Source organism: Toxoplasma gondii, chromosome IX, assembly GCF_000006565.2.
Source record: "Toxoplasma gondii ME49 chromosome IX, whole genome shotgun sequence".
Lineage (NCBI taxonomy): Eukaryota > Apicomplexa > Conoidasida > Eucoccidiorida > Sarcocystidae > Toxoplasma > Toxoplasma gondii.
The window spans coordinates 2,681,623-2,706,885 of NC_031477.1; the positions used below are offsets into that span (position 1 = coordinate 2,681,623).

General features: G+C 52.5%; 2 protein-coding genes across 2 annotated transcripts; one reads left to right on the forward strand and one right to left on the reverse strand.

Annotated features, from left to right (window-relative positions):
- Nucleotides 1–1,385: 1,385 nt before the first annotated feature.
- TGME49_288700 (RecF/RecN/SMC N terminal domain-containing protein) lies at nucleotides 1,386–16,428 on the forward strand. The gene is made up of 16 exons (XM_002368269.2): nucleotides 1,386–2,559; nucleotides 3,182–3,371; nucleotides 3,841–4,125; nucleotides 4,361–4,526; nucleotides 5,212–5,445; nucleotides 6,554–6,892; nucleotides 7,522–7,686; nucleotides 8,257–8,529; nucleotides 8,826–9,044; nucleotides 9,567–9,827; nucleotides 10,649–10,864; nucleotides 11,605–11,994; nucleotides 12,750–13,238; nucleotides 13,597–14,024; nucleotides 14,749–15,003; nucleotides 15,761–16,428. The coding sequence occupies exons 1-16, from the start codon at nucleotides 1,767–1,769 to the stop codon at nucleotides 15,972–15,974; spliced, it is 4,917 nt and encodes a 1,638-aa protein (XP_002368310.1). The 5' UTR covers nucleotides 1,386–1,766; the 3' UTR covers nucleotides 15,975–16,428.
- A 1,517-nt stretch (nucleotides 16,429–17,945) lies between these two features.
- On the reverse strand, nucleotides 17,946–25,252 carry TGME49_288710 (hypothetical protein). The gene is made up of 7 exons (XM_002368270.2): nucleotides 23,820–25,252; nucleotides 23,408–23,483; nucleotides 22,607–22,711; nucleotides 22,043–22,136; nucleotides 20,887–21,069; nucleotides 19,957–20,194; nucleotides 17,946–19,490 (listed from the first exon to the last, which is right to left on the reverse strand). The coding sequence occupies exons 1-7, from the start codon at nucleotides 24,765–24,767 to the stop codon at nucleotides 19,149–19,151; spliced, it is 1,986 nt and encodes a 661-aa protein (XP_002368311.1). The 5' UTR covers nucleotides 24,768–25,252; the 3' UTR covers nucleotides 17,946–19,148.
- Between the last annotated feature and the right edge of the window lie 11 nt (nucleotides 25,253–25,263).

Below are 25,263 nucleotides of genomic sequence, written 5' to 3' on the forward strand. Positions count from 1 at the left end.
TCCATGACAAGCGGCTCCTGTAGTTGCCTACCATAACGGCCAGGACGCGAACCGTGAGAGTTCGTTCGTCGACTGAATGTGGTGCTACATATGCGTCAAAGCGTTAAATTGAGTATCCTGCTAGCCACGAACTCACTCTGACAAATGTGCTAGCTCAGCGGATTCACAAGAGTAGTCGCACACAGCATGAAGGCCAATTTACCGAACGATTTACCGTCAGGAGCGGCGAGGTCCTGCATCCCGCGCATCGACTAGAGGGTGCTCGAGTAGCAGGGCTGAGGAAATCATGCGCCTGTTCCGAGGCTGTGCTGGTACACTAGCATATGAAATCTGACAGCTTAACTCACCGTTGTCGAGAGCAACGCACGCGTGGGGTTGGCCGATCCTCTACCAAATGTGTCGGCACCAGCCAGTTGCCACAAACATTTTGTGTGTCGGGATACGTGGACGCAAACCACTCCACCTCCAGGGAATACTGCCGTGAGCCTGTAGTCAAAACGGAGTGAATAGCTTGTGGGTGGCTTGTTGCTTCTACTCTTAAGCGCATTGCACTTCACACTCAGCTCTATTTCCTGACAAGCAAGGTTCCGCGATCTGTCGCTCCCGTCCCCTGTATACTTAGCAAGCTGCAGCGAATTTGGGGTTGCAAAACGTTCGCCAAGTTATTTACAATACTTGCAGTCGCAACGTAGTTCCCGACAGAGGGCTTTCTTTTGCCTCCGATTCTGACAACACGCCGGCTGCAGGCCGCTCATCGAAGGTTCAGTTAGCTTATGACACTACGACAACGCACTTTTTCGTCTTTTTTCATGCAAGGGATTGCAACGTTTCTAGAAAACACGCGACCAGAGCCGCAGGAATAACTCTCGAACTGGAACCCAAGCACAGAACCCTTCTTGTGTATTTGTAAGCGTGACATACTCTTGTCTCTCAAGATGACGGGGCTAGCCTTTTTGCGAGCACATTCTGCGTGAACGTGTTTATTTGACCGAAAGCTTCTTACCTACGCCTTTCCAACAAAACAGGCTTTCCTGGACTCCAGGGGGAAAAGCGATTCAGAGTCGTCGGCTCACGAGCCAAGACCGCAAATGTTTTTTTTGACTTATTCTGTGCCTTCAGGGTTGGAGACACGCTATTACCATGCGTCCTCCCCCCCCCCTGCCGCCCTCCTAAACGCACACATGCGTTTCATGCACTGACATACCGACTTTGTGTCTCGTGTCCTGATGATACTATTTTAGCTCAAACGGGAAATTTCGCGTCGCCACTCTTTTGCTTTTTAATGTGGTCGATGGACGTCCTCTTTTCTGGATGGCGTTCCTGCCAGAAAGTGTTTGTTCTGGATTTCACGGGACGGACGCGGCTGTGCTTCAGTGTGCATGCATGTTTGCGTGCCACATTCACACAGCCAATACGATGCCTTCTGAGGAAAACACTTGCAGCGGTATTTTCTGATCGGCGCTTCTGAGGCTCTTCTCTCCAGTTGCTTCGCTTCTCATCATTGCCTTTTTCGTGGTGGTGTCGCCGGAACGTTCCTCTCTCCTCAATTTCACCGGGTCCGCCCTAGACGGCCATCAAGACATACCCCCTCAAGAAATTCTGCTCCGTAGAGTGTCACTTCTTCTCGCGGAATCGCCGCTAACAATGATCTGCTTTCCCGCCAGCCCGTTTGGGTAGACTGCCTCCCTTCGCCGACTCTGCTCAAACTCGGATGTCTGCCGTTTCTTCTGAGTTTCTCGCTCACTCGCGTACGCCAGTCAAGTTTCATGCGGAAAATGAAGCGAACGCGCACCATCGCGCTCGCGGCGACGCAGGCGCTGCTGTCCGAGTCGCGGGAAAACGCGCCGTCTCGGAAGACTCTGCAAGACGCGTCACCGGGTCGAGACTCGCGGACGGAGCTGGAGTCTGAGCGCGACGGCGAGTGCCCCGCTTCCGTTGCAGACGCCCCGTCAGAAGTTTCTATGGCGGAAGTGACCATGTCCGACGGCGAAGAAAGTGGGCTGAACTGGAAGCGCAACGACGCACACAGTTCCAGTGACTCTCCAGCAGCCAGTCGCCCGTTTGTCTCGACACCAGGCGGAGCGCCGTTCGAGCTGGTTTCCCCCGCGACTCCGCAGCAGCGGGAGTTGGACTGGCGTTCAGAGAGCAGAAATGGCGAGACTAGCCACGATCGAGTCGTTGCGAAAGACTCGAGAAACGAAGAGCCGCAACTGGCATTGGTGCCTCGCAGCGAAGGCTCTGCGGCGCCAGGCAGCACCTCCCGACGCCGAAGAGCCGAGGCCCAGGGTCCCCGGCTGATGGAGCTCATGGAGCAAGCGCTCGCGAGTCGCCGACCTGGCATGCCTTTCCTCGGCAGAGGCATCTGGTCCAAAGACAGCATCGCTGCTCCCGATCCGTTTTCCGCCACGCTCGATTTCGGCGCCCTCTTCCGGAGAGGCACACAGGGGGGTCGTCTGTGTCTCCGCTGGGTGGTCCTTGAAAACTTCAAAAGCTACAAAGGCACCCATGTGGTGGGACCCCTCTATGGGTCCGTCGCTGTCATCGGCCCAAATGGCGCAGGTACACTATGAGGGTCGCCTGTCTGTGGGTAACCGCTCGGGTGTAGGTACACCCCGCCGGACGCACACGCCGGAGGCTGTCGTCTCGCTCGTTCAGTCGCTTGTTGGGTGTCTCGTCTGACTCGCGATCAGCGTTCCCTGTCTGGAGTTGAGATTGTGGAAACACGCAGCTCTTTTCCCCTGATAGAGGCTCTACATATGTCGAACGAGATGCCTGGGTTTCCAGAAACCGCCGTCTTCTGGAACGCGTGTGTGGCGAGTTAGACTCCTGGTCTAGATCTTGAATGTGTGTGTTTGCCGGATCCAAGTTCTGTTGTGCGGCCCGTGTAGTGTTCCGTAACTGCCTCCCCGCCGTGCGCTGCTGCGCTACTCCCGTTCATCTCCTTCGCGACTGCTTGTTCTGCCTTTCGTCTACTCTTTTAGAAGCCCACACATCTGGGGTCCGCGTTGTCAGGGCCTCAGCAGCGAAGGGCACGCTCGCAGCTACTCCAGCTGTGTTCACATCTGCGCCATTGTCTAGGAGAGCGTTTCACGTGCTCGTAGAGCCGTCTGAGAGGCTCCGCATCCGCGGCTCTACCATTCAACTCTTCTTCTTGGCTGCTCTGGACGCGTTTGTCTCCTAGGAAAAAGCAACTTAACCGACGCAATCTGCTTCGCCTTGGGCGTCAACGCCAAGCAGCTGCGGTGCACTCGTCTCGTCGAGTTGATTCACGCAAGTGAGGCCAAGGCCCCAGAGCGTTCAGGCTCGGAGACCAGAAAGGAGGTAGTGGACGGAGACTTGCATGCAGACGACAGTTCTGGCGTCGAGAAAAAGTGAGTGCTGACCTTGAATCCTCCACAAGGACCTTCTGGTCTTTTTGAGGCGCGAAAAGGGAGTCGCTCGTTCGGTGTTCCTACTCACGCGTTGCAATGACACTCCTCTTGGCCCTGCACGCTGTCGCTTGTTTTCCTGTCCCGCGCCGCCGTGATAAGACGCGGTACGTTGTACATTTGGAAGGCCAATCCGCCAAAGCTGCATGCGCACTTGACTCCTCCCGCCACCTGAGAGTCGCGCGATCCACCCGAGCGAGGTGTCTTTGCATGTCTTCTTCCTGGGCTTGTCTTCGCGCAGGCGCGCCTCGGAACGACCGCTGGTTCGCTCCGACGTATGGGTCCCCGCTGCATTTGCAGCGTTGTCTTTCTCTCCTTCCCAACGCAGTCTCTCTGCAGTACAGTGGCTCTGCATTTCTGGGCTTTCCCCCCTCTGCATCGACTCGCGCCTTGTTTCCACTGTTGCATGCAGAAGCGCGTCGGTCACGCTCCACTTTGTTCGGGGACCTGCGCCCGCTGCTTCTCCGCTGCCAGAAAAGATATCCTTCACTCGGCGAGTCAGCCACTCTGGCGACTGCAGCTACCTGCTAGACGGCGCCTCGGTCCCGCTCGAGGACTACCGCGGCGCGCTCCGGAGACACTGCGGCTGCACTGTACATACACTCCAGGCAATGCTCATCTTCCAGGGGCATATCGATGCCCTGGCGACGAAGAGTCCGCAAGGCCTCGCGGGCCTCGTCGAGGAAATCTCTGGGAGGTGAGATCAAAACGCATCTTTAGGCCACTATTTGTCCCTTTAAATTCAGAACCGAAAGCCATTTCTTCCCGCGCGCGTTTCTTCTTACGCGTGCTTTCTGCACTCGGTACGCGTGCCCCTCCCGGCGTCTGTACACTTGTGTTCAACGCCTCGTAACGTGTGTGGCTGCTTGCGCGCTCGCGCTGCCGTCTCACGGCGAGCTTCCCGACGAGTGCGCGGTACTCTGTCCATACAGCGCCGAACTGGCGGAGCCGTACCAGGAGGCTCAGAAGGCGGTGGCGGAGGCCCGCGAGGAGGCGCGTCGCCTTCTCTTTCGCCGTTCTCAGCTCGAGCAAGACATGAAAGTGTTGAAGAAGCAGAAAGGCGAGGCAGATGCATATGAAAAGGAGCAGCAACTCCAGGTGGGTGCAGGATGCGCCAGCCAGTGCAGGGCAAAAACGCAGCGGGGTAACGCAGTCTCCAGTGAAGTAGTTTGTGTAAATCTGTATTGAGGAGTTTGAAGACGGTCTCGCAAGAACCAGCGCGACCGCGTTTTTCGGAGGATGCTTGGTGTTCTCGTTGCGCCTGATCCCAAGCACGAAGTGAGGCAAGAAGCTATGCAACGAAGTGAAGGAGAAGTTCCGAGTTTCAGGTACACGGTCGCGTCTACCCTGAGCGCCCGAGGACCCATTTCAGTGCACAGATGGAGAGAAGAAATTCGTGTGCGTTTCGTACTTGCGTCTCCGTTGTAAAGAGACACATGGGGATCACCGGGCCTGATCTTGGGAAGGTGAAAAACCTTTTTCAGACACTCGGTGACCGCCAGCGCGAAGACACGAAGCCACCGATGGCGAAGAAACTCCGCAGTTCCCTCATACAGAAACGAACGCAGCGACCCTGCCAACCCAGTCTATCCACCGCACGCGCTGGATGCATGCGCGGCGCGTTGAATCTTGGACCTCTCCTCACCTAGTGGAGCCGTCGCCCAGCTGCCTCAGTGCCCTCCTGTCTCCCTGGAGCTTTTTCTCCTTGTGCTTCGCTCTTCCGTCCACCTGCTTCGCCAGTGCCTTCATTGCTTTGCTTCCTGTCCGCTTTCACGTTCTCCAGAAGGAGCAGCAGGACGAGCTTCTCCTCTTCCGCCTTCTGGTCGCGGAGACGCTGCGGGCGGAAGAGGAAGCAAACGAGCATCGCGCACATGTAGAAGAGGCGGAAGAAAAGGAGAAACTTGGCGCGCTCCTCGCAGAGGCCCAGCAGGCAGACCGCGGCAGAGTTGGCGCGCTCCTGCGCGTCCAAAAAGCCAAGGACTCTCTCGCGAACTTCACGCAACGCAGCAATCAGTTGGTGAGACGGCTCCCAGAGATGTGTGGGTCTCTGCGCGTTCCACTGTATGCTGAACAAGTCTTTAGATTAATGAAGAGGGACATGCAAGCCTTGTGCGCAGCCGGCCAGCCGACAGGAAGAGACAGAGAAGTAACTGAACACCAGAAATGCATGCAGCGCACACCATCAGGGTGATGTGGGGAACGTCTTGGAACAACGTTAAAGATGATTCCTTGTCTCTGTAGTCTCTCGTGGAGAGGCTGAGTTGCTTGGGGATGTTGACGAAAACGCGGGGGGGGGGGCGATCACGCGAACAGAGAAAGGAAACACTTGAGTAACGAGATGAAGAGCACTTGAAGAGGGTGCTGCGAGGGAAATCCGAAACATGTTTGCAAAGCAAAACAAGGAAACACCACAAATCTTTCCCTGGAAGTGATACACGGTTCAGGTCAGACGAGATGTGTACGCGTGCAGTTCTTAACGCCCAGTCTATGTCTCGCTTTATGTCTTTGACTCTCTGTTCAACCGAGTCTCGGTGCCTTTCTCTCCTTTGATCAACGTCTGCCAAGCTGCATATTTCTTCATTGTTAGCCGCAGTTCTTTTCACGAGTCCTCAACTCGCTGCAAACCCACAGACTGCGTTACCCCCTCATGCATTTATTTCTATATATAAATACATTCAAATATGCGAACATATATAGATATATGTAAACATGTAAGTACACGTAAATACATCAATATATAAAAGTATATATATATATATATATATATATATATATATGTAAAACTCTAAATATATATACAAATATTACTATATATAAGTATATAGTAATATATACATATAACTGTATATATATATATATATATATATATATATACTTTTTTTCCGAATTTTTGCGCGCATATGGAGTCAACAGGAACTGTCTCGTCTGACTGTGTTTACTTGTGTTTTTTCTTTGCGACTTGCATCCCTGCGCGCAGTCGCGTTGGATGTCCGGGGATGTAGTGTGCTGTACGTTCCCTTCGCTTCTCCCGCGAAACTGTCAGCCAGTGAACGTCTCGCTGTTTCACTGCGTTGCGCTCCTGCATGTCACACCCGCCCGCGCGTTTCTCTGTGTCGCGTCTGCAGCGAGGGGCGTACCTTGCGACTATGGAGCGACTGAAGTTCTTGGAGACGACGCGAGAAGCTGCTGCGCGCGAGAAGGCAGTGGCGGACGCGCAGCGGGAGGACTTGAACGCCTACGAAGAGGCTCTGAAGACGCAACTTATTCGGGTGGCGCAAAAGAGACGCGAAGCCGAGGCACAGCTGGAGGCAGAGCAGGCGAAGGAGGCCGCCGCCTTGCTACCGGAAAACCGGAAACTTCTGGAGACGCTCGAAGACGAATGGGAGGAACAGCATGCGCTTCAGCAGCATAGCATCCGAAGCCACCAGGAGCAACTCAAGGCCCTCCGAAATGCGCTCGACCTGGTCAGCCTCTGAGATGGTGCAAATGCGCGCCTTCGGAAAGAAGCTGCAATTGAAACTAAGAAACATCGGCAAACGGAGAGCGAAGGGAAGACAATCAGCATGCAGCGAGATGTCGTGCGATCTCCACTTGAGTAGTCTCTGAGGTTTGAATGCTCTGAAAGTGAAGATCTGCAAAAAAGGCAATGTCCTTTTGTGTCTCCACGTTGTGCGTCCGTCCTCCTGAAAGTCGTGCAGAGTCAGTGTTATCGATTTCCTTTATGTACCCCATTCTCTAATCCTCACAATCTATGTATCTGTATCTGTCTGTCTATTGATGTATCCATATCTACCTATCTACTTACATCTCTATACCTCTAGCTATGCATATGCCTATCTGTATATATATATATATATCTGACTGGCTATATCTGTTTGTGGATCTGTTTGTTTCTGTTTCTATCTATTCAGTACGTCTATATCTAGTGTGGCACTACCTCGCGATCTCGCTTACGTTTTTTTCCTACGTGCACATCTACATTTTTATACTTGTCTGTTTCTTCCTGTATCCGAGCGCCTTCCTCTCTGTGTCGACGCTGTCGCTCGCGTCTCGCCTGGACTCTGTCTCTGGCCGCTCTTGGGTGTACGTACAGCTGCAGCGCGAGGAGCGGGAAGTGCAGCGCAGTGTCGAGACAGTCCAAGATCTGCACGGAGAGGCGGCAACGAAGGCCGCAGACGTCGCGGAGACTCTCCAGCGGCTTCTCGCCCAGGCGCACGATGCGAAGGAAAGTCTTCAAGATCTGCGAACCCTCGCCTCTGTGAGTGCCTGCGCATGCAGCGAATCGACGCCATCGATAAAAGAAAGGAGAGAAACAGAGAAAGTAGAGAGAGGCGCAAGAGGGAGCGAAGCACTCCGAAGCTTCGTGTCACGTGAAGCAGGCCGGAACACAGACCCTTCACGAACCTGCATTGTCTTCCATATATATATATATATATATATATATATATAAATGCATATATATATATATATATATATATATATATATATACATGCAGAGTGTTTTCTTAAGAATCTGTGTGGGGCGGCGTGTCGAGGAGAAGCCCATTTTCACGACGATTTGTTTTTTGAGTGCGTTTTTCTCGTCCCTTCGCGTTTTCAGTTTTCCATGTATCCACTCCGACTGCGATACTCGGGACTTGACATTCTCTGTGCGGTTCGAAGGCCTGCGCGCGCGGTTTCAGGTCGTACCTCGCTTTCTCCCGTTTCCGCTCGTCTCTGCCCGGCAGCGCATTTGCTGCGTGCCTCCACTGTCTCTGTGTCGCTTGCGCCTTTTCCCGTGCGTCGCCGAAGGGCCGTGTGTCTCGCTGTCTGCACTATGTCTTGTCAGACAAGTCAGGAGCAGCGGGAGTCGCTGCTGCGACTGCAGGCGACGCTGCACGAAGAGCTGGCTCAGGAGCGCAGCCTGCAGCTGGACGCGAAGCGCCTGTTGCAGGAGAAGGAAGTCTGTAAGCTTCTGCAGAAGCACGTGTCGCATGCAGGCGTTCATGGCACCGCCCTGGAGTGCTGCAGACCCGCAAGCAAACGCCTGACGGTGGCCGTCGCCGCAGCGCTGGGTCCGAAGGCCAGCAGCCTCCTCGTGGACTCGCACGCTCTCGCGCTGGTGAGAAGAACAGAAGAGGAAGGGAAGGAGCAGGAGAGAGAGAACAAGAGACGACCGAGGGAGCGAGTGGGAAGCGAGAAAGCGAGGGAAACAGACGAAGAGCGAGCGGAGAAAGAGCGGAAGAGGAGAGAGAGAAGGAGAGAGAGAAGGAGAGAGAGAAGTCACAAGGGGGGATCTAAGGCACATGACGACTAGAGAGCCTGTGGACCAGAGCGTGTTGCGAGTAGAGATCGTGCGACGGAACGCGTTGAGGCATGGCTGTCTTTGTAAATCCCGACTGATGCGTTTTGCTGCAGAAATGCATTGAGTACTTGAAGACTGCACGCCTGGGGAGTTGCGAGTTTCTGCCTATCGAGACACTCCGACAGAAGCAACTCAGAGGAGGAGGCGAAGACACAGAGGAGGAGGAAGGAGGGACCCTTCTGCCGCCGCCGCCTGCAGACGCGCTGCCGCCCGGCTGCCGCTGGGCAGTGGACTGCGTCTCCTTCGAAGACCGCTTTCGACATGTCTACCAGGTGACAGAACGAGACGGTCACAGAACGAAGGCAAATTCGGACAAGCGAGAGAACGTTTGGGGGCGCACAGAGGCAGGCGTCGGAGGCGCAGAGAGGAAGGCATCAAACGGAAAAGAGCACGAACTTGCGGTAGAGTTCTAGAGTTGTGAAAAAAAGAGAGAATGGAACGAGACATGGCTTGAGATAGGAGAAACGGAAGGGCACTGTGGAGACGATAGACGAAAGGTCGGTGTCTTGCTGAATGCAGAGAAGCGAAAGCATTCAGAAGAGGGGGACAAGCTGAGCAACGTCGCTCACTGCTTCTTGTCATTAGTTGTTACCAGTTTTTTTCCTTTCGTTCACGCTTTTTTGGCTCTGTCTCGTCCTTCCACGCCATTCATCGATGCACCGTTTTCAGTGCGGGATTTCTGTCACAGACGCGCGCGCCTCTGTTTCTCTTCCCTCCATTCGCTCGTTGCTCCGCCAGCGCTGCTCCTCTCTCTCGCACGTCTCCCTGTCCTTTCTCGCTTTTTCGTCGTGCAGTTTTTGCTGTCGGACTGTCTCATCGTGCCTTCGCTGGCCGTGGCGCGGGAGCTGCGGTTCGGCCGCGCGCATGCGTCTGTGGAGAAGTATCGGCTTGTCACTCTGGACGGAGAAAAGCTGCAGAGAGGCGGCGTCATTGCCTTCGACCTGGGGGGTCTCACAGGGCGGCTGGCCGCGCGCTGGGAGGCGCAGCAGCAGGACCGACTTCTCGAGCGCGTCGAGAAAGTCAGGGAGCAGCTCCAGGCTCTCGAACACGCTGAGGTAGGCGTCCGCGGAGACGCTGGCGGAAACGAAGGGAGGGAGAGGGAGAGAAGAAGAAAGAGGAGAGGAGAAGGAACAAAAAAGGGGGATACAGAAGGAGAGAAAGCGAGAAAGGAGAAGCTCCACGTTAGCGAGGGAAACCGGAAGGGGGGAGAGGAACGGGCGGAAAGAACGGAGACGCCAGGAGAGCAGGGAACGGAGAAGATGATGAAACAGCGAGAAGACAATGGAATCTGACACACGGCTGATACGCGGAGAGGGAGACGACGTGAGAGACTGAAGAGAAAGGAAGAGCTTAGACAGACAGATCGGGAGAAGAAGAGACATGACAAACGAGAAGCGGCGCTGCCGGAGTCTTGATCGGACATGATCTGCGTTCACGAAGACACGAGTCGAAAGAGCGAGAGGACGGCGAGGCTGCTGTGTCTCTCCATTCTCTCCTTCGCTGATCGTTGCCTGTCTCTATTTCTTGTCACTGTCTCTGCTTCTCTTCTTTTATCTGCTTCTTCGCGTGTCTTCGCTCCTCGTTTCTGGTCGGCTCTCCTCCTCCCTCCTCTCGTCGAATCTCGTTTTGTTGCTCCCGGCTTGTCTAGTCGCTTTGTGTCTCTTCTTCCCTTCCACGAGTCTCGTCTTCGTCTCCGGTATACCCAGCCCCTCTTATTTTTTCCATTTCTTCTTTTTCTCGCTTTTCTCGCCTTCCTTCTCCTTCGTCTCTCCTCCGTTCACGTTCTCTCCTTTTTTCAATTCCTCAGTTCCTGTTCTCTTCGTCCTCCGCCGCCGGTTGCTCGGCTCATCCACGTCGTTGCTCCTGTTGCTTTCAGACGACGACGGCGGAGCGCCTGCAACAGCGCACAGCGCAGTTCAACCTCCTCCACCGGCAGTGCGTGCAGCTGCAGGCGAAGGCGCGCGTATGGGAGGAACAGGCGGAAGAAAAACAAGAAAAATTGCATCGCATGCAGAAGCAACTGCAGGAGCTCCGCGAACGCGAGGCAGCTCGGAAACAAGAACTCACTGCCAAGCAACAGGCGCTCGACGAAGTAAACAATCAAAAGCGAGTCCCGTCAATGTCGACGGGTCTAAACACATATCTTTACAAATATATTCCTACATATATATATATATATATATATATGCATATATATATGTATATATATATGTATGTATATATATATACATATATTTGTATATGTGTATATGTATTTGTAGATGATGAGGACAGCTACAGGCATGTCGAGAGATGTCTAGAGAGAGTTTTATATAGATAAATAGATGCAGGCATAAAGAGATGCAGATATCTAAAGAGACATGTAGACAGATGGATATAGGAAGATATACTAGGGCAGGCGTGTGTGCATGCATGCACTTTGACATGTAAGTATTCATAATTGCGTAATCATAAGCATGTGCGTCGACTCTTCGTTCAACTGTAACGACATGGCGTCTGCGTTCGAATGTGTGATTTAACGTTTTCCTGTGTCCTCTCTTCTCTTCCTCCCCTCCTCTCTGGTCTCCTCTTTTTCCTCCTCCTATCTTGACTGCTACCTTCGTGCGTCTGTCCATCTTCCTCTTTCGCTCTTTGCCACTGCCTGATCTTTTCTGTTTCCTTCCGCGCTCCTACCTTGTCTCTTTGTTATCATTTCATCCTCTTCCTCGTCGTCCGAGCTTCGTTCTTCCCGCCCGCATCTCTTTTCTTTCTTCCTCGCTTTTCTCTCTCTGACCTTTCCTTTTTTCTCTCTCTGACCTTTCCTTTTCTCTCTCTTTTTTTTCTTTTCTCAAGATCCACGCGACCGTGTTGCAGCAGCAGCAGCGGCATTTTGCCCAGCTGGACGCGGCGGTTGGGCGCAGGCACGTCCTCGCAGAACATCGGCGTCGCCGGCAGCGCGTGGAAGCTCTGAAGGCCGAGCTGACGGGACTGCATGCGCAGGAGACTCAGCTGCAGGCAGAGCTCGCGGACTGCGGCGACCGCCTGGCGCAGCTGCAACGCAGCACCGAGGCGAAGGGTGAAGAAGACGAAAAAGAAAAGAAAGAAGACGAGAGGCGCCTGCTGAAGCAACTCGAGCTCACCGAGCGCGACGTCGAAGACGCAGACAGCAAACGGGAGGCGGCAGCTGCAGAGGCCAGAGACGCCCAGCAAGACCTTCAGACACACGAGAAAAACTTGCAAAAGGTAAGATGGACGCGAGCAGGAATCACGCATAGATGGCGCCACAGTGTGAAGCATGGCTGTGGAAGCACTTGGGAAGAAAAAAGGCGAAACTAGGTGAGCAATTCGTGTTTCCGTGGTTATACATATATATATATATATATATATATATATATGTATATATACATGTGGGGGGTCGATTGGCGGTGTGTGGGGCTTCGAAGGTTTGCAGCGTTCCCACTGCATGTACAAAGCGACATGCAGTTCTCTTTCTGTCTATATCTATATATCTATATATATCTATATATATACATATTTTTGTGTGTATATTTGCACATACAAAATTCGGTTCGTTGGACGGGGGTTTCTGCTATGGCCCTTCCGCTCGCTCGCGACGAACTCTTCATCATAAGTCGAGAGAGGTGGAAAGGTGAAGTGGACGACCGGTGGAGAAGAGGGTACAGGATGTCGATTTCGCGCGAGAGGCAGATACAGAAGCGGTCTCCGAATCGCCGGATGGCGACGAGTTGGGTGGTGTCTTGTCATCGATCGACAGTCTAAGCCGGAGCGTGTGAAACACAGAAGGCTCGAGTGCTTTCTACTGATGCCGGGCCAGCCGGACTGCGGCTCGTGTCTTCCGAACAGAGTCGCACGGGGAGGGAGACTGCAGAAGAACTGCCGAGAGTAGCAACGCCCGCCGGTGCACTCGGTGCCAGGCGTCGATTAGGGGACAGGCGTAGACAGCGCAGGCGCCTCTCCTGCCGGTCGTTTGTTTCCAGATTCGGGAGCGCGTGGAGGCCAGCAAGCTCGAGCAGCAGCGGCTGTCTCGAGAGGCCGCGGCGGCGTCGGGGAGGCAGAGACAGCAGACGATGGAGAGCATGCAGATTCTTCGTCAGGCTGACCAGCAAGGCATGCGAGTCCCTCTCGCTGCAGGCACCTGGCGGAACGTCCGCATGTGGGTCTACAGAGAAGAGAAACGAAGAGCTTTCCTGGACTCTTCGAGTGAAGACGAAGAGCCGCAAAGCGTTGACGCGCCGAGCGAAGAGAGAGGTCATTCGAAGAAGAGCAAAGACGCAGCAGAGTCGCCGAGAAGGACGGGTGATATTGCGGGAAGGCGACGCAGCGACGCGAGCGAGAGAGACGCGCCTGAAGGCGAGGGAACTGGAGAAGGCGAAGTCCGCGACCGACGGAGAGAACAAGAGCGTCCGGACGAAGACGAGAAACTCTTTGTGATTGATTTCTCGAAACTCGCTGCAGAGAAACGCGAGGTCAGAAAGGGGGGGGGACTCTGTTTTGAAAAAAAGGTGTAGTTTCTAAAGTCATTCAAGGACTCGCTAAAGCAAGCGAAACGGTCTTTCCATGCACGTTCGAACTCGCGCTGCTGATTTGCCCACAGGGGGCACAGGATAGGTTCTTTCTCTGCTTTCTTGTGATCCTTCTGTCATGCTTTTTGTCAAGTCACTTCGCCTCGTTCCGGTTCCTTTTTCGTTCCTTTTTCATCTTCGTTTCATTTCGTTGTTCACATCCCCCCTTCGCTCTTCCCTGTGTGTCATTTCACTGCCCCGCTTTCCTCTTTCCTTTCCATTTCTTTGTCCGTTTTGCTCTCTGCCTTTTCCGCGTGTACAGTTTATTTCACAACACAAAGACACCCCGGCGCGGCTGTTGGAGGCGGCGGCGACCCAGGAGGCAGAGCTGCTGCGGCGCGGAGCGCACCTGCGGTCTCTGTTTCCGAATTTGAAGGTTGGAGAGAAGGAGAAGAAGACTCGCGAACAGCTGACAGAGATCTCCGCAGAACTCGAGAGAGTCCAGCGCGTGAGCAGAGCAGCGGCGGCCCGGCTGGCGGATCTACAGCGCGAGCGCAACGCGCGGTTTGCGGTGTGTTTCCACCACTGCAGAGTCGCGGTTGACGTCTTCTTTCGCGAATTAACCACCACGACCTTTGGCAAAGATGCAGGCCTCGACGACGCGACGTCCGGCTTCGCGAAAGTCGGCGGACGCGCCTACCTGGACCTAGAGAGACCTCGCGGAGACCGGGAAGACGACGCGTTCGCGGGGTGAGGCAAGCGAGAAAGGTGAAAGAGGCGACTCGGACTCGAGAGCGGCGTCGCTCGTGCGGCCGGAGGGAAACTCCATTCAAAGAAAGAGATCAGTCAGATGGAAGAGAAAGAGATAGTGAGAAACGGAGAAGGACAGGGCAAATGCATCAAGAACGACCGCTCAAAGGGATTCGAGCGAGATTAATGGAAGTGGAGAGAGAGAGACAGACGGAATTCATGAAAGGAGAAAAATCAGAGAAAGGAGAGACGGGACCGAGAAGATCAGGGAACTTCTTAGGGAGAGAAACAGCAAGTGGGGGCAGAACTCGAGGGAGAAGAAGAGCGAGTCTCAGGAGCTTTGCAGCGTTGGCATTCCAACAGACAGGGACGCTCGCAGGGAAGGTCTTCAAGAGATATATATATATATATATATGTATGTGTAATGATCGCTCTATGCGTTTCTGTGGGTCTCTGTCAACCACTGTAACTGTTGCGTTGTTGATGCTTCTCCACCTATGTCGCATTCCGCATTTCTCATTGTTTATATTGCTGGCTATGTCTACCCACATATCTACATCTGCTGGTATATATATATGTATATATATATATATATATATATATATATACATATGTATGCATACACATATAATGATACCACTATATTCAAATTCATATATATATATATATATATATACTTATATAAATACGCGTATGTCCGTGGGTTTCTGCGTGTTTTTCGCAGCGGCGTCTCGCTGTTGTGCATGCCTCCCGGGAAGCGTTTGCTGCCTCTGCATCTGTTGAGTGGGGGAGAGCGTTTGGTGGCTGCGCTGTCGCTGGTGCTCGCGCTTCTCTCGTTTACTCCGCATTTACCTTTCCTACTTTTTGACGAAGTCGACGCACCGCTCGACGCCCATCGGCGCCAGGCCCTGGCGCGTCTCCTGCGCCGCCTTCCGTCGCAGGCCGGCCTCCAGGTTCTCTTCATCTCCCTCAAAGACAAGTAGGCACACCGATTGACTCAAGGGGAAACCAAGGCTCAGCGAGCGGGAGAGAAACGGAGGCCGTGGAGGAAGAGAGAAGGGAGACGGTGGAGACGCATCAAGGTGAAGGGACAGACCGGCACTGAGGCGCGCACCGTGTGCTATTCCGCGTTTTGTGCCAAAATAACAACGACTGTGTTGTCGACGCAAAGTGACTTTCATGTGCATTCGCCAGTGCGAAAGAAAAAAAGAACATGGATACCGCGTTTTCACGGTTCAAACAGTTCAGTCTGTTTCCCGGTGTTCTGGAACCGCTGCAGGTTAGACAAAAGTAATCGTGGTGACCTTTAAACGGCTGAAACCTGAGTGCCTGCACGGATGCCTCTGCAACTCTGTCGGAGACCTTCCGCTGCATGCAGAGTCTCCCAGTTCCAAGAAAAGCATCTAATGGCAAACGAGAGTTCGAGCAACGCTCCGTTCGCTTCCACTTGTCTGCGTCTACGCGCAGTCATGTCGACATTTCTTCCTCTTTGAGTTTGTGAGGGAATGTGTGTGTATGTCTCTAAAGACGCAGTTGTGGAGATGTCCCTCCCAGTGGAATGACGGGATTATGGCCGCCACCGAATCTGTCGGCGCGCATGGTGCCCACCCTCAGTTTCCTCCTTCTCGTTCTATCCAGCAGAGTGTTGCACTGTCTCTCTCCGTTCTCCAACTGCCAGTCTCTGCTCCCATTCCTCTTTGTGAACTCGTGCGTTGTTTCGTTTCTCTCCTTCGTAGGATGTTTTCAACCGCAGATTTGCTCGTCGGGGTGGCGAAGGCCCCGCGCCTGGGGTGCTCGCGCTGTTTCTTCCTCGACCTCCTGCCCTATCGATCTCGTCCTTCGCTTTCTTCTCGCTCGCGCAGAATTGCCACAGACGCCGAAAACGAGGAAGACTCGAGTCTCCAGAGAGAAGGCGCCAAGCACTTACTGGCCTCCGAGAATGCGGAGTAGCCGCGCGAAGGCCTCTAGGCGCGAAGGCGCGCGGGCGTCGCTGCATGCAGCAGAAAACGTTTCCACAGAGGTCTTTCCTCGGGTGAACGAGTTCGAGCGGAGGAGGACAGAGACACGGCTGGGGGTGCGGCCGACTCTAGCGAACGAAGAGAGAAGACAATCGAGGGAGAAGAGCGAATGCACAATCGGAAAAGAAAACTCGAGCAGAAGAAACGGGGAACTGAGAAAAGGGAAACAAAGGAAAACAGAGCAAAGAATGAATACAGAGCGAGCAACTCAGGCAGAAAGCGAGAAGGGTAAAGACGAAAAGAAAAAGGTTGAGAAGGGTGAGTGAAGAAGAGGACTTCTCAAAGTGTCTTTTTAACAGGTACAAATGCAAGAGTGGAGGTGGAGAAGAGTGCGCATACTTCTGGACATTTGCCCTTAAAGCCCCTCGTCTACTGATATACTGGCCTACGTAGATAATCTATATATATATATATATAAAGGTAAATGTATATATATATATATATAAATATATATATATATATATATATGTAAATACATGTATATATACGATTTGTGTGTGGGAAGAGAGGAATTCTTGGTTTTTGATATCACTGTGTAAACAATGAAGGACATGCGTCTGCCTGTCAGGCTGTCCTGAATCGAGGTTTCCATGTAGTTCTGAAGAGACGTTTCGTTTTCGTGAAAGCAGTTGCTGCCTCTGTAAAGGGAACATTAGCGTGCAAAATCTCGGAACGTTGACGCAGCTGGCCAAACTGCATGCGCGGCAGACGCCCCGCTTCAGGCTCAGTTTTCCGGTAGCAGTGCCTTCCTCGAAGGACAGAAGCGGGGGCAGGTGAACACAACAGGAACTTCTTTTCCTCGTTTTCACACGCTTAAGGACAGCCTGGCGCGGACGATGTGATTCCAGCTCTATGCCCTCGGTTACAAATATCCTTTCTTAAGGCGTTCTTCTCCGAACCGCCTCCGAAGCACTTCAGGGAACCGTCCGATGCGCAGTCAAACGCGTTTGCATGCGCCGGGCTTGGGAGTCCGAGAAACAGAACATGGAATGGTCGAGAGCATTCGAGTGGGAAATTATCGTCGTGATAGTAATTTTGGTAGCGGTCTGTCAAATAACTCAGGACTATCTATATTAATGACTCCTCTCCTGGAAGTCTACCTAACACCGTCAATCCAGTATTCATTTCAATAATCGTCGATTTGTAAGGATCTGTCTACGCTTTCTATTTTACACTTCACGTACGCCAGATCTTCACACTGCTTCTCGACAGTCTCAGTACCATAGACAAGCAACATGCTTTTATACACATTTTTTTTTATATACATGTATACAGAGCGTGAGTGAACTTGCATGCTTTTTTCTATAGAGAGAAGTACGTCTACAGCATGCGTATGTAAGCGTACATGCAAAAAGCAGTTCGTATTTGAATGGACAAATATGCAGTAGGGTCGTTCTGTACATCTGTCTAGCTGCAAGCGCACACCACCGCTGGAAATGTAAACTCGCGACTTCGCGGAGCCTGTCTGGTCTCTTATATGAGACTTCTTTCTGCGCCTGCACTCCATGCACTCGGGACAGAGGGCAACGTCGCGCCTCTTCCGAGCGCATGCGGGTCCAGCGCCGTTCGCCAGACATCATCTGGAACAACGCTCTAGAACGAAGGTAGTGAGTGGATTTGAAGGGTGCATGCAGCGAGTGCATGCAGCTGCCGCACCCAGTGAATGCATGCACCGACACCCCCCCCTTCCCCCCGATGGACGCCGAACTAACAGGCGAGGCCAGTGGTGTGACGGCCGACTGCCGAAGACGCTTTGAGAAGGAAACAGCGAGGAACCTCGGAGAAGAGAGAAGCTGCTCTGTGCTTACATGTAAATCGAGTAGAAAATCAGAGCTAATTCACTTGTAAAGCCAGGTTGAGTAAGGTTGAGCAGATACTCTCAAACGGGCCGAAAAGATTATACGCCAAATATTTAAGATGTCATTTTTAGCTCCTGCTAAACGAGAGGAATGGGAAGCAAGCCTGGTGCCGAGAAGTGACAAAGGAACGGAGATTCTGAGGAGACTTGGAGCGGGCGGACCTTCCAGCACAGCGCTTGTTCGGCGCGGCGCAGCTTCTATGCCAACGGAGAGAGGGTAGCAGGTCAACGTGGAATCAGGCTCTCTGGCCAGTGAGCCGTGAAGCTTCGAACGCTCACTAGGTCAAATTCAGACATCGAACGCACAGTCCAAACTCGCGTCGAAAGGTCTGCAGTGGGGATTCTCTCTGCCCGGTCTCTCGTCGAGTTTCGCTGCATGCAGACCATTACGCAGGCAGATTGACAGTGCCAGCCTGTGGGGGAGGAGGCCATGAAATCGAAATGCGGCAGAGAGACAACGACTGGAACAGGCGAAGGATGACACGGAGAAGGAAGCTGCAGCAGAGAAGAAACAAGGAACGAATTGGGGGAAAGAAGAAGCATCGGAAGAACCCGGAAAGAAGCGGCGAGAGAAGAAAAAGATAAAAGAGGAGGACAAGGCAACGCAGCATCGTGCAGCGCGAGCGCTGTCGTCTCAGGCAGAGACATGTTTACTCGGGGAGCGACGCACACACTGCATGCATCCACGCGCCAATGATGATCGGCAGCGACGCGCCGCCGGGTGCGAGGCAAAAACGCAGCAAGACGATGCAGCCTGAATTCGGAGGAAGCTGCAGAGGTTTAAAGCAACTGCGCTGGCCTTCGTTAGGCCAAAAAGAAGGAATTCCAGATTGCCTCGTGTAGTCGAAAATAGGCTTAAACAGAGGCAGTCTCTACGTACGCGATGCGTATTCTTCTGCTCCTCCCTAAAACGTCTCGAAGCCATCCCCCGATTCTCTCCCGGGCCTCCCAACCATCCCCAAACATGCAACAGGCACTCACCTGCATACATATTTGATATATATATATATATATATGCATATCCGCATTCATGCAGATACGTGTACAGACACACAAACATATATATATATATATATATATATATATATATATATTGACAGATAGGCGTGCATGCGTGCAGAGCCGTGTCCATCTCTCTCTCTTTCTCTGTCGGTCTGTGCGCGCATACAGATACGCATGTGTATAAAAATAAATACATACACACATGCACAGAGGAGCGTATAGAAGAGTGAGCCGGATGCGTCGGCGTTAGTGGCTTTGCTGAACGCCGAGACTTCGAAGTTTTTCTCTCGCGTCTTGGCACTTCCGAAGCGCCTCGCGGCCGCCGTCGCCGATTAAGTTGAGCTCCTTCACGCGGGCGACGGGGTTCAACAGCGCGTCTCTCTCGCCTCCGATTCGCTCGCGTGTCTCCTTGTCTCCGTCAGTTGCCGACGAAGGACTGCTCTCTGCAGAATGAGAACCTGCAGCAAGAGGGTCGTTTCTAGAGCTACGAAATGCTGGAGATGCGGCGTCGGAGGCGCGGCTGTCTCCGTCAACAAAGGCCAGCGAGACGAGACAGTCGCTGAGTTGCTCGCAGATGTCGTCCAGCTCCTGAGGCCCACAGAAAAAAGATCGGAAAAACGCGTCGGTTCCTCCCCTCTATCTCATCCTACAGAAGATGTTTTCCTCCACCCCACACATCTCATCTACACAACGTACTAAATACATACATACATGCATATATAAATATATATATATATATATATATATATATGTATATAAATACATATATATATATATATGTATATACATATATGTATATATATATATGTATATATTGGTATAGATGTATGTATATATATATATATATATGTATATATTTGTATATATATATATATATGTATATATATTGGTATAGATGTATAGATACGGCTATTGCTCGTGGTCACCGACATTCATAAATGTTGGCACGCGCATGCACGCCCCAGCTCAGTCTTCAGTTACCTCTGTTTCTCCTGGAGACTCTTGACTTCTTCCTCCCGTCTCTTCTTCTCGCCAGAGTTCTCCTGTTTCGTACCTGGGTGTGGGCCATCGCCGCCTGGGCGCCAGGCACTTCGGCTGCGACTGCCTTGACGATTTCCGCCGCCGTCCAAGTCTCGGCAAAGTCCACGACCGCCGCCTGTTGGCCGCCGAATGCGAAGGGCAGCAGCAGCTGTCCGTGTGGCGCGAGCGCAGCTGGGAGTTCAGACTGCATGCGCTCCGGAACTCCCGCAGACAAATCCACCAGCGCTACACTCGCGCGAATCCCCAGACGCCTGAACGAAAACAGCAAGGTGAAGCGCGGTTTGCGAAATCTGTCTCTACGCACATACAGGGAGAGAGGGAAAGACATGTCGATATGCATGTATACATATAGACACAGATGAAGATAGATAGGTAGATGTATTAGGACACAGATATCTACATCTACATGTAGACATAAAATGTACGTTGACGGCACTGATAAAAGGATGCAGTGGAGAGAGGAGAAGCCACAGTGCACGGCTAGAAGACCCCCGATGTAGACATAGACATCACGGGAGGCGGACGTGCATTTGAAGAGAATAAAATGAAAACGCGTCGACGGTCGTGCGAAACGTCGCGCGACGCGCAGGCCGTTTCGCTGCATGCACGTATGGAGGGTACAGGAAGAGATGCGAGCGCGCAGCGTGGTACAGGCAAATGGCATCCTCACTCGAAATGAAGCATGCATCAAAGAATGCACATAACCATGCATATGCACACTCGTGTATCCCTGTCTTGGCCTTTCGTGATGCATATATTTATATATACACATATATTTATATATATACATATATTTATATATATGCATTGCATATATTTATATATATACATATATTTATATATATGCATATATACACAGGGTGTGTGTGCGTTTCGTCGAAGCGTCTGTTATGGGGGAGCTGACGTTCCACGACATCTCGGTGACAGAGCGTTTTTTGCTCACTTGAAGAGAGAAGCGACATCTCGAAGGAGAGGCGCGACGACTTGAGAGGAAATGGTGTCGGGGTGCAGGAAACAAAGAAAAGCATGCAGCGGCTGCTCGACGATCTCCCGTAGGTCCTGGAAGGTGCAGAGACGAAAGAAGTCCGCGTCCGAAGTCTCCATGAGTTCTTCAGCCACTTGCCGCCTGAACGAGCGAAGACAGAAGACACGCAGAGACAGGAGCTATTGACGAGTCTCAGAGGTGGGCGAGATTGAGGCGCAGAGTCTCCTCTAACGCCGCCTCTTTTTTCGATTCCTTTGCTCTTTCGAAGAGCAGAAGCATCCTCCCACAGGCTCCCAGCCTCTGGTCACTGAAGATGGACTGCGTGTACACTTGTGTCTTGGGAACAGACAGCCGGCCTTCGTTAGCCAGCAATCCATTTCTTGCAGCAGAAGCTGCTACCGCGTTGCCGCGACACCCAGGCTGGATCGGAAAGGTTCTTCTTTCGGAGGAGCTGAGAGCACCTCCTGCAAGGGACCACCGTCCCTCCAGCACAAGCGTGCAAGGCGGAAGAAGAGAGTCTCAACAGAAGACTCCTGCGTTTCGTCAACCACAAAGGAGACTGTTGGCCGTTGTGGAATTCTTCATTGGCTAGGTCGGGTCTCTCGACACACACGTTAGGCCGAACCGGAGGCAAGCGAGACCGGAGGAAGTTCAGCTTTCCCCGAAGGTAGACGGACAGGACCGGAGAGAGCGAAAAGGAAAGCGAAACGAGACACTGTGCCTTCCTCTTCACACGCTGCCTGGCGAGCGTCGACGCGCCACCGCGAAGTTCCTCTTTTCTGGAGAGTAGCTCGCTGTCTTCGTTGAAATCGAGGAAAATCCAATCTGCTTCTCCGCATGCAGCACATCGCACGCGCGTAGGCGAGAGGCGGAGCGACAGACAAGAGAGAAAAGACGGAGAAGACAGAGACGCCTGCCAACGCCCTCCGAGAGGCTACCAGTTCCGCCGCGCTCTATCCCCAGCGGCTCACGCAGCGGTGGCTGCCTCGCGAAATCGACTGGACGGCTGCCGAGTTGTCAAGGAAGGAGTTAAACGCAAGTTCATCACCATTACAACACCCGCGAGAGAGAAGAAAAGGAGGATGAAAACGAAGAGAGAAAGGAGACGACCTACGCGAGAGACGCGCGTTCGCCCAGCTTCTTGACGTGGTACTGGGCGAGCAGGATTGGCGCCGAGAGCATGCAGAGGAAGAAAATCCACGGAGCCGCTGCGATGCAAAGGACAGCGAGACGCAAAGACGCTGCTCTCTTCGACAGGACGCTGTGAACCTCACGGAGAAGCAGACGGCAGAAAAGAGAGGACTACGGCACGAGACGGGGGAGAGCAACGCAGTGACAACGCCAGCGATGCGAAGGTGAGTCTCAATCGCGGAGGCAGGGGCGAAGGCCGGGAGGGAAGGCAAAAGACGAAGGGAGGGAAGAGAGAGAAGTGAAGGCGACAAGAGGAGACAGATTGAAGAGAAAAGCAAGACAACAACAGAAGCGGAGAGGCGCGAGGAAGTAGGGAGAGAAGCAAGAGAAGAACGTAGTAAAGGAAGACCTGGCGGGCCAAACAAAGACTGAGTGAAGGCGAGGCAAAGACCCTGCAGGCGCACGCACAGCCTCGGTGCCTGTGCGGACTCTTCTAGAGAAAGGCAGACAAAACAAGATGAGGAACCGAGGACTCCGAGGGACTGACCGACAAAGAAAATCTGAAACCACCGTTCTTCTCTCGTCAGCTTGTGCGGCTCCAGCAGGAGCGTGCTCGGATCTCTCGGAGGTCCGTACCGGTCCACTGGCCCCCCTGAAAGACGGCAGTCACAGCACACGCAAACGCATGCAGTTTCCTTTACATTTAATGCCACACTTTCGTGGAGACATGAATACGCATACGCGTTCACATATCACCATGCGAGACCAGTTCGCCCGTCAAGTTCACAGGTACCGGACGCCGCCTGTACACGTCTGCCTCCTTGTATGCAAGTATGCAAACCAGACATGTACCCAGTATATACATATATACACATATATACATATACATATATATACATATATATATATATATATAGACGTATATGCATTTATATACATATACACATATATTCATATGTACATATCTACATATATATACATATATAGAGAGAGGGAGAGAGTTTGCACCCACACGGATCTGTAAAGGAAATTCATACAGGGTTATGTGTATATTTACTGAGAGAGAGTATATACACACATGTGTATGTAGAGCCGCAGCATGCGCATATGAATGTACGGGCGCATTCGTAAATCAATACAGAAAAAGCAAACGTATATATATATATATATATATACGCTGAGAGAGAGAAGGTATGTACACATGCATGTGTCTACCGCACATGCACATGTATATATACATGACCTCGTTTAAACATATATATATATATATATATATAATATGCATTTTGTGAGTGCCTGCTGCTGGATAGTGTTTCGTTTTTCCGTTTCTTGAAGGAAAAAGGCTCACCAGGGTAGAGTTCAATCCCTTGGTGGCGACGCGCATGCAGGGCCTTCTCTTCTGCTTCTTTGAGAGACTGCTCCACCTGCACAGTGGGGAAAAACCCAGAAGACATAAAAGCAAAGGCCGAAATCAAAAAAGCGAAAAGAAAAAACCGAAAAGAAAACGCAAAGTGAAAGGAACGGAAACGCACGACAAAGAAACAGAAACAAACACCACCAGATCACCTCTCAAACGAAGGAAAACGTTCCCTCAGCACACGCCACGAATCGACATGCATATGCATATGCTCACGCTTACATGCCTGTATTCACATACACAACTACTATATGAATGTATTCACATATATATATATATATATGTAAATATATTTGTATACGTATACGTTTGCATTAAAATGTGAAACAAAACCTGCGCTCACCATGGCCTCGATTAAACTTTCACCTGCGCCAACTCTGATGTCTTTTTCCGGGCGGCGGATGACCGCGCTGCCTGCCGGCGCCGAACCTTCCTCAGGCAAATCGGGAGAAGACGAAGGTGTACGTACACCCGGCAGAGAGTCCGTGGAGTCCTCCGTTCCCGGTGGCTTGCTGGACGAAAAGAGACGCGAGGCAGGGCCGCCTCCAAGCACGGAGAAGGACGAATGCCTTGGACGAAAGAGGAGCGCGCGCGACAGAGAATCGCATCCCGTACAAACTTGTCGTTTTTCATTTGCGCTTGCTTGGGAAGATGCGATTGCATCTCTCAAAGGCGGCAGGGTCGAATGCATCAGCAAAGAGTTTGTCATCTCTGCTTCGCTGCGATACAGGCGAATCTTTCCTCCTGACGCCTGTCGGAGCGTCCGAGTCGCTTCTTTCCCCCAAACCACGCCGCAACGGGGGTGTTTCTCTCCCGATACGACTGGAGAAGAGAGCAAGCCCCGAGATCTACTTGGACTTGACGAAGACGAAGAAGAAAGCGAACAAACCACCGAGGCACTGCAAGGCTTCGCAGCTACGCGCCGCACGCGCGCAGACTCCGCCGACTCGTGCAGAGCCCGGAGAGAGGCGGTCGACGCTCCTCGGCGTTGCAGGCGGGACGAGGGGATACACTGGGTGTACGTACACCCGGCGGAGGAGACAGCCGAGCGCGAAGCGAACTCAGGAAGAGACCGGGAAGGCAGGGAGCATCCAGAAACAGAAGAAGCAGACAAAAAGGAAGACAGAGACAGGGGAATCCGGAGAGAGAGCGAAGAACGGAGAGAGAGGAGAGAAAGGGAGGCATCGCGCTGACGGCGTTGCCTCGTAAGCGAGAGGAAGAAAACAGGGGAACAGATTTCGGAGAAGGCGCCTCTCCGTCGCGGCGGGTGGAAGAGCCGCAGCGCCACCATGGTGAAGGCGGACTCACTGGGAGTAAGAGCGAGAGACGGAAGGCTTCGAGGGGAAGAGGAATACGATTGGTGTTCAGAGAAGTAGAAGTGAGACGGGTGTGGGCGAAGAAGTCACGCGCGAGGAAGTGGAGACATTCCAGAGGGAGACAAGCCGACCGCATACGAAAAAAATCCGGAGGAGAGTCACTCAGGTCCATGAGTCGGCTGGGAAAGCCCCGCGGGCGCGCAGCCACCAAAGAGAGAAGCGGTTGGTGAAACAGGAACTCTTATCTTTTCAGCTTTCTTCCCCTCTCTCGCAGTGTGCCATTCCTTCGCCGGAGAGGTCCTTGAAGCTCGATGCAACGAACTTTGCACACTATTCTCCAAAGCATAACTCCACCGCGGCACAGGTTTGAGATACGAAAAGACACCCTGCATGCATTTACCCCGGGATTTTGACTGGAGGCTGAGGTCAATCGCCTCGTCTGGAGGTGAGGCGCTTGAACTCCATGTCGTC

What these genes read in the sequence shown, in the direction of transcription:
- TGME49_288700 (XM_002368269.2), top strand. Translation starts at nt 1,767, where the DNA reads ATGCGGAAAATGAAGCGAACGCGCACCATCGCGCTCGCGGCGACGCAG. An exon ending in AGCAACAGGCGCTCGACGAA is followed by an intron (nt 10,865 to 11,604) that starts GTAAACAATCAA and finishes TCTTTTCTCAAG; the next exon opens with ATCCACGCGACCGTGTTGCA. An exon ending in ACGAGAAAAACTTGCAAAAG is followed by an intron (nt 11,995 to 12,749) that starts GTAAGATGGACG and finishes GTTTGTTTCCAG; the next exon opens with ATTCGGGAGCGCGTGGAGGC.
- TGME49_288710 (XM_002368270.2), bottom strand. Translation starts at nt 24,767, where the DNA reads ATGGTGGCGCTGCGGCTCTTCCACCCGCCGCGACGGAGAGGCGCCTTC. An exon ending in AGGGATTGAACTCTACCCTG is followed by an intron (nt 22,712 to 23,407) that starts GTGAGCCTTTTT and finishes GCCGTCTTTCAG; the next exon opens with GGGGGCCAGTGGACCGGTAC. An exon ending in GGCGAACGCGCGTCTCTCGC is followed by an intron (nt 21,070 to 22,042) that starts GTAGGTCGTCTC and finishes TCGCTCGTTCAG; the next exon opens with GCGGCAAGTGGCTGAAGAAC.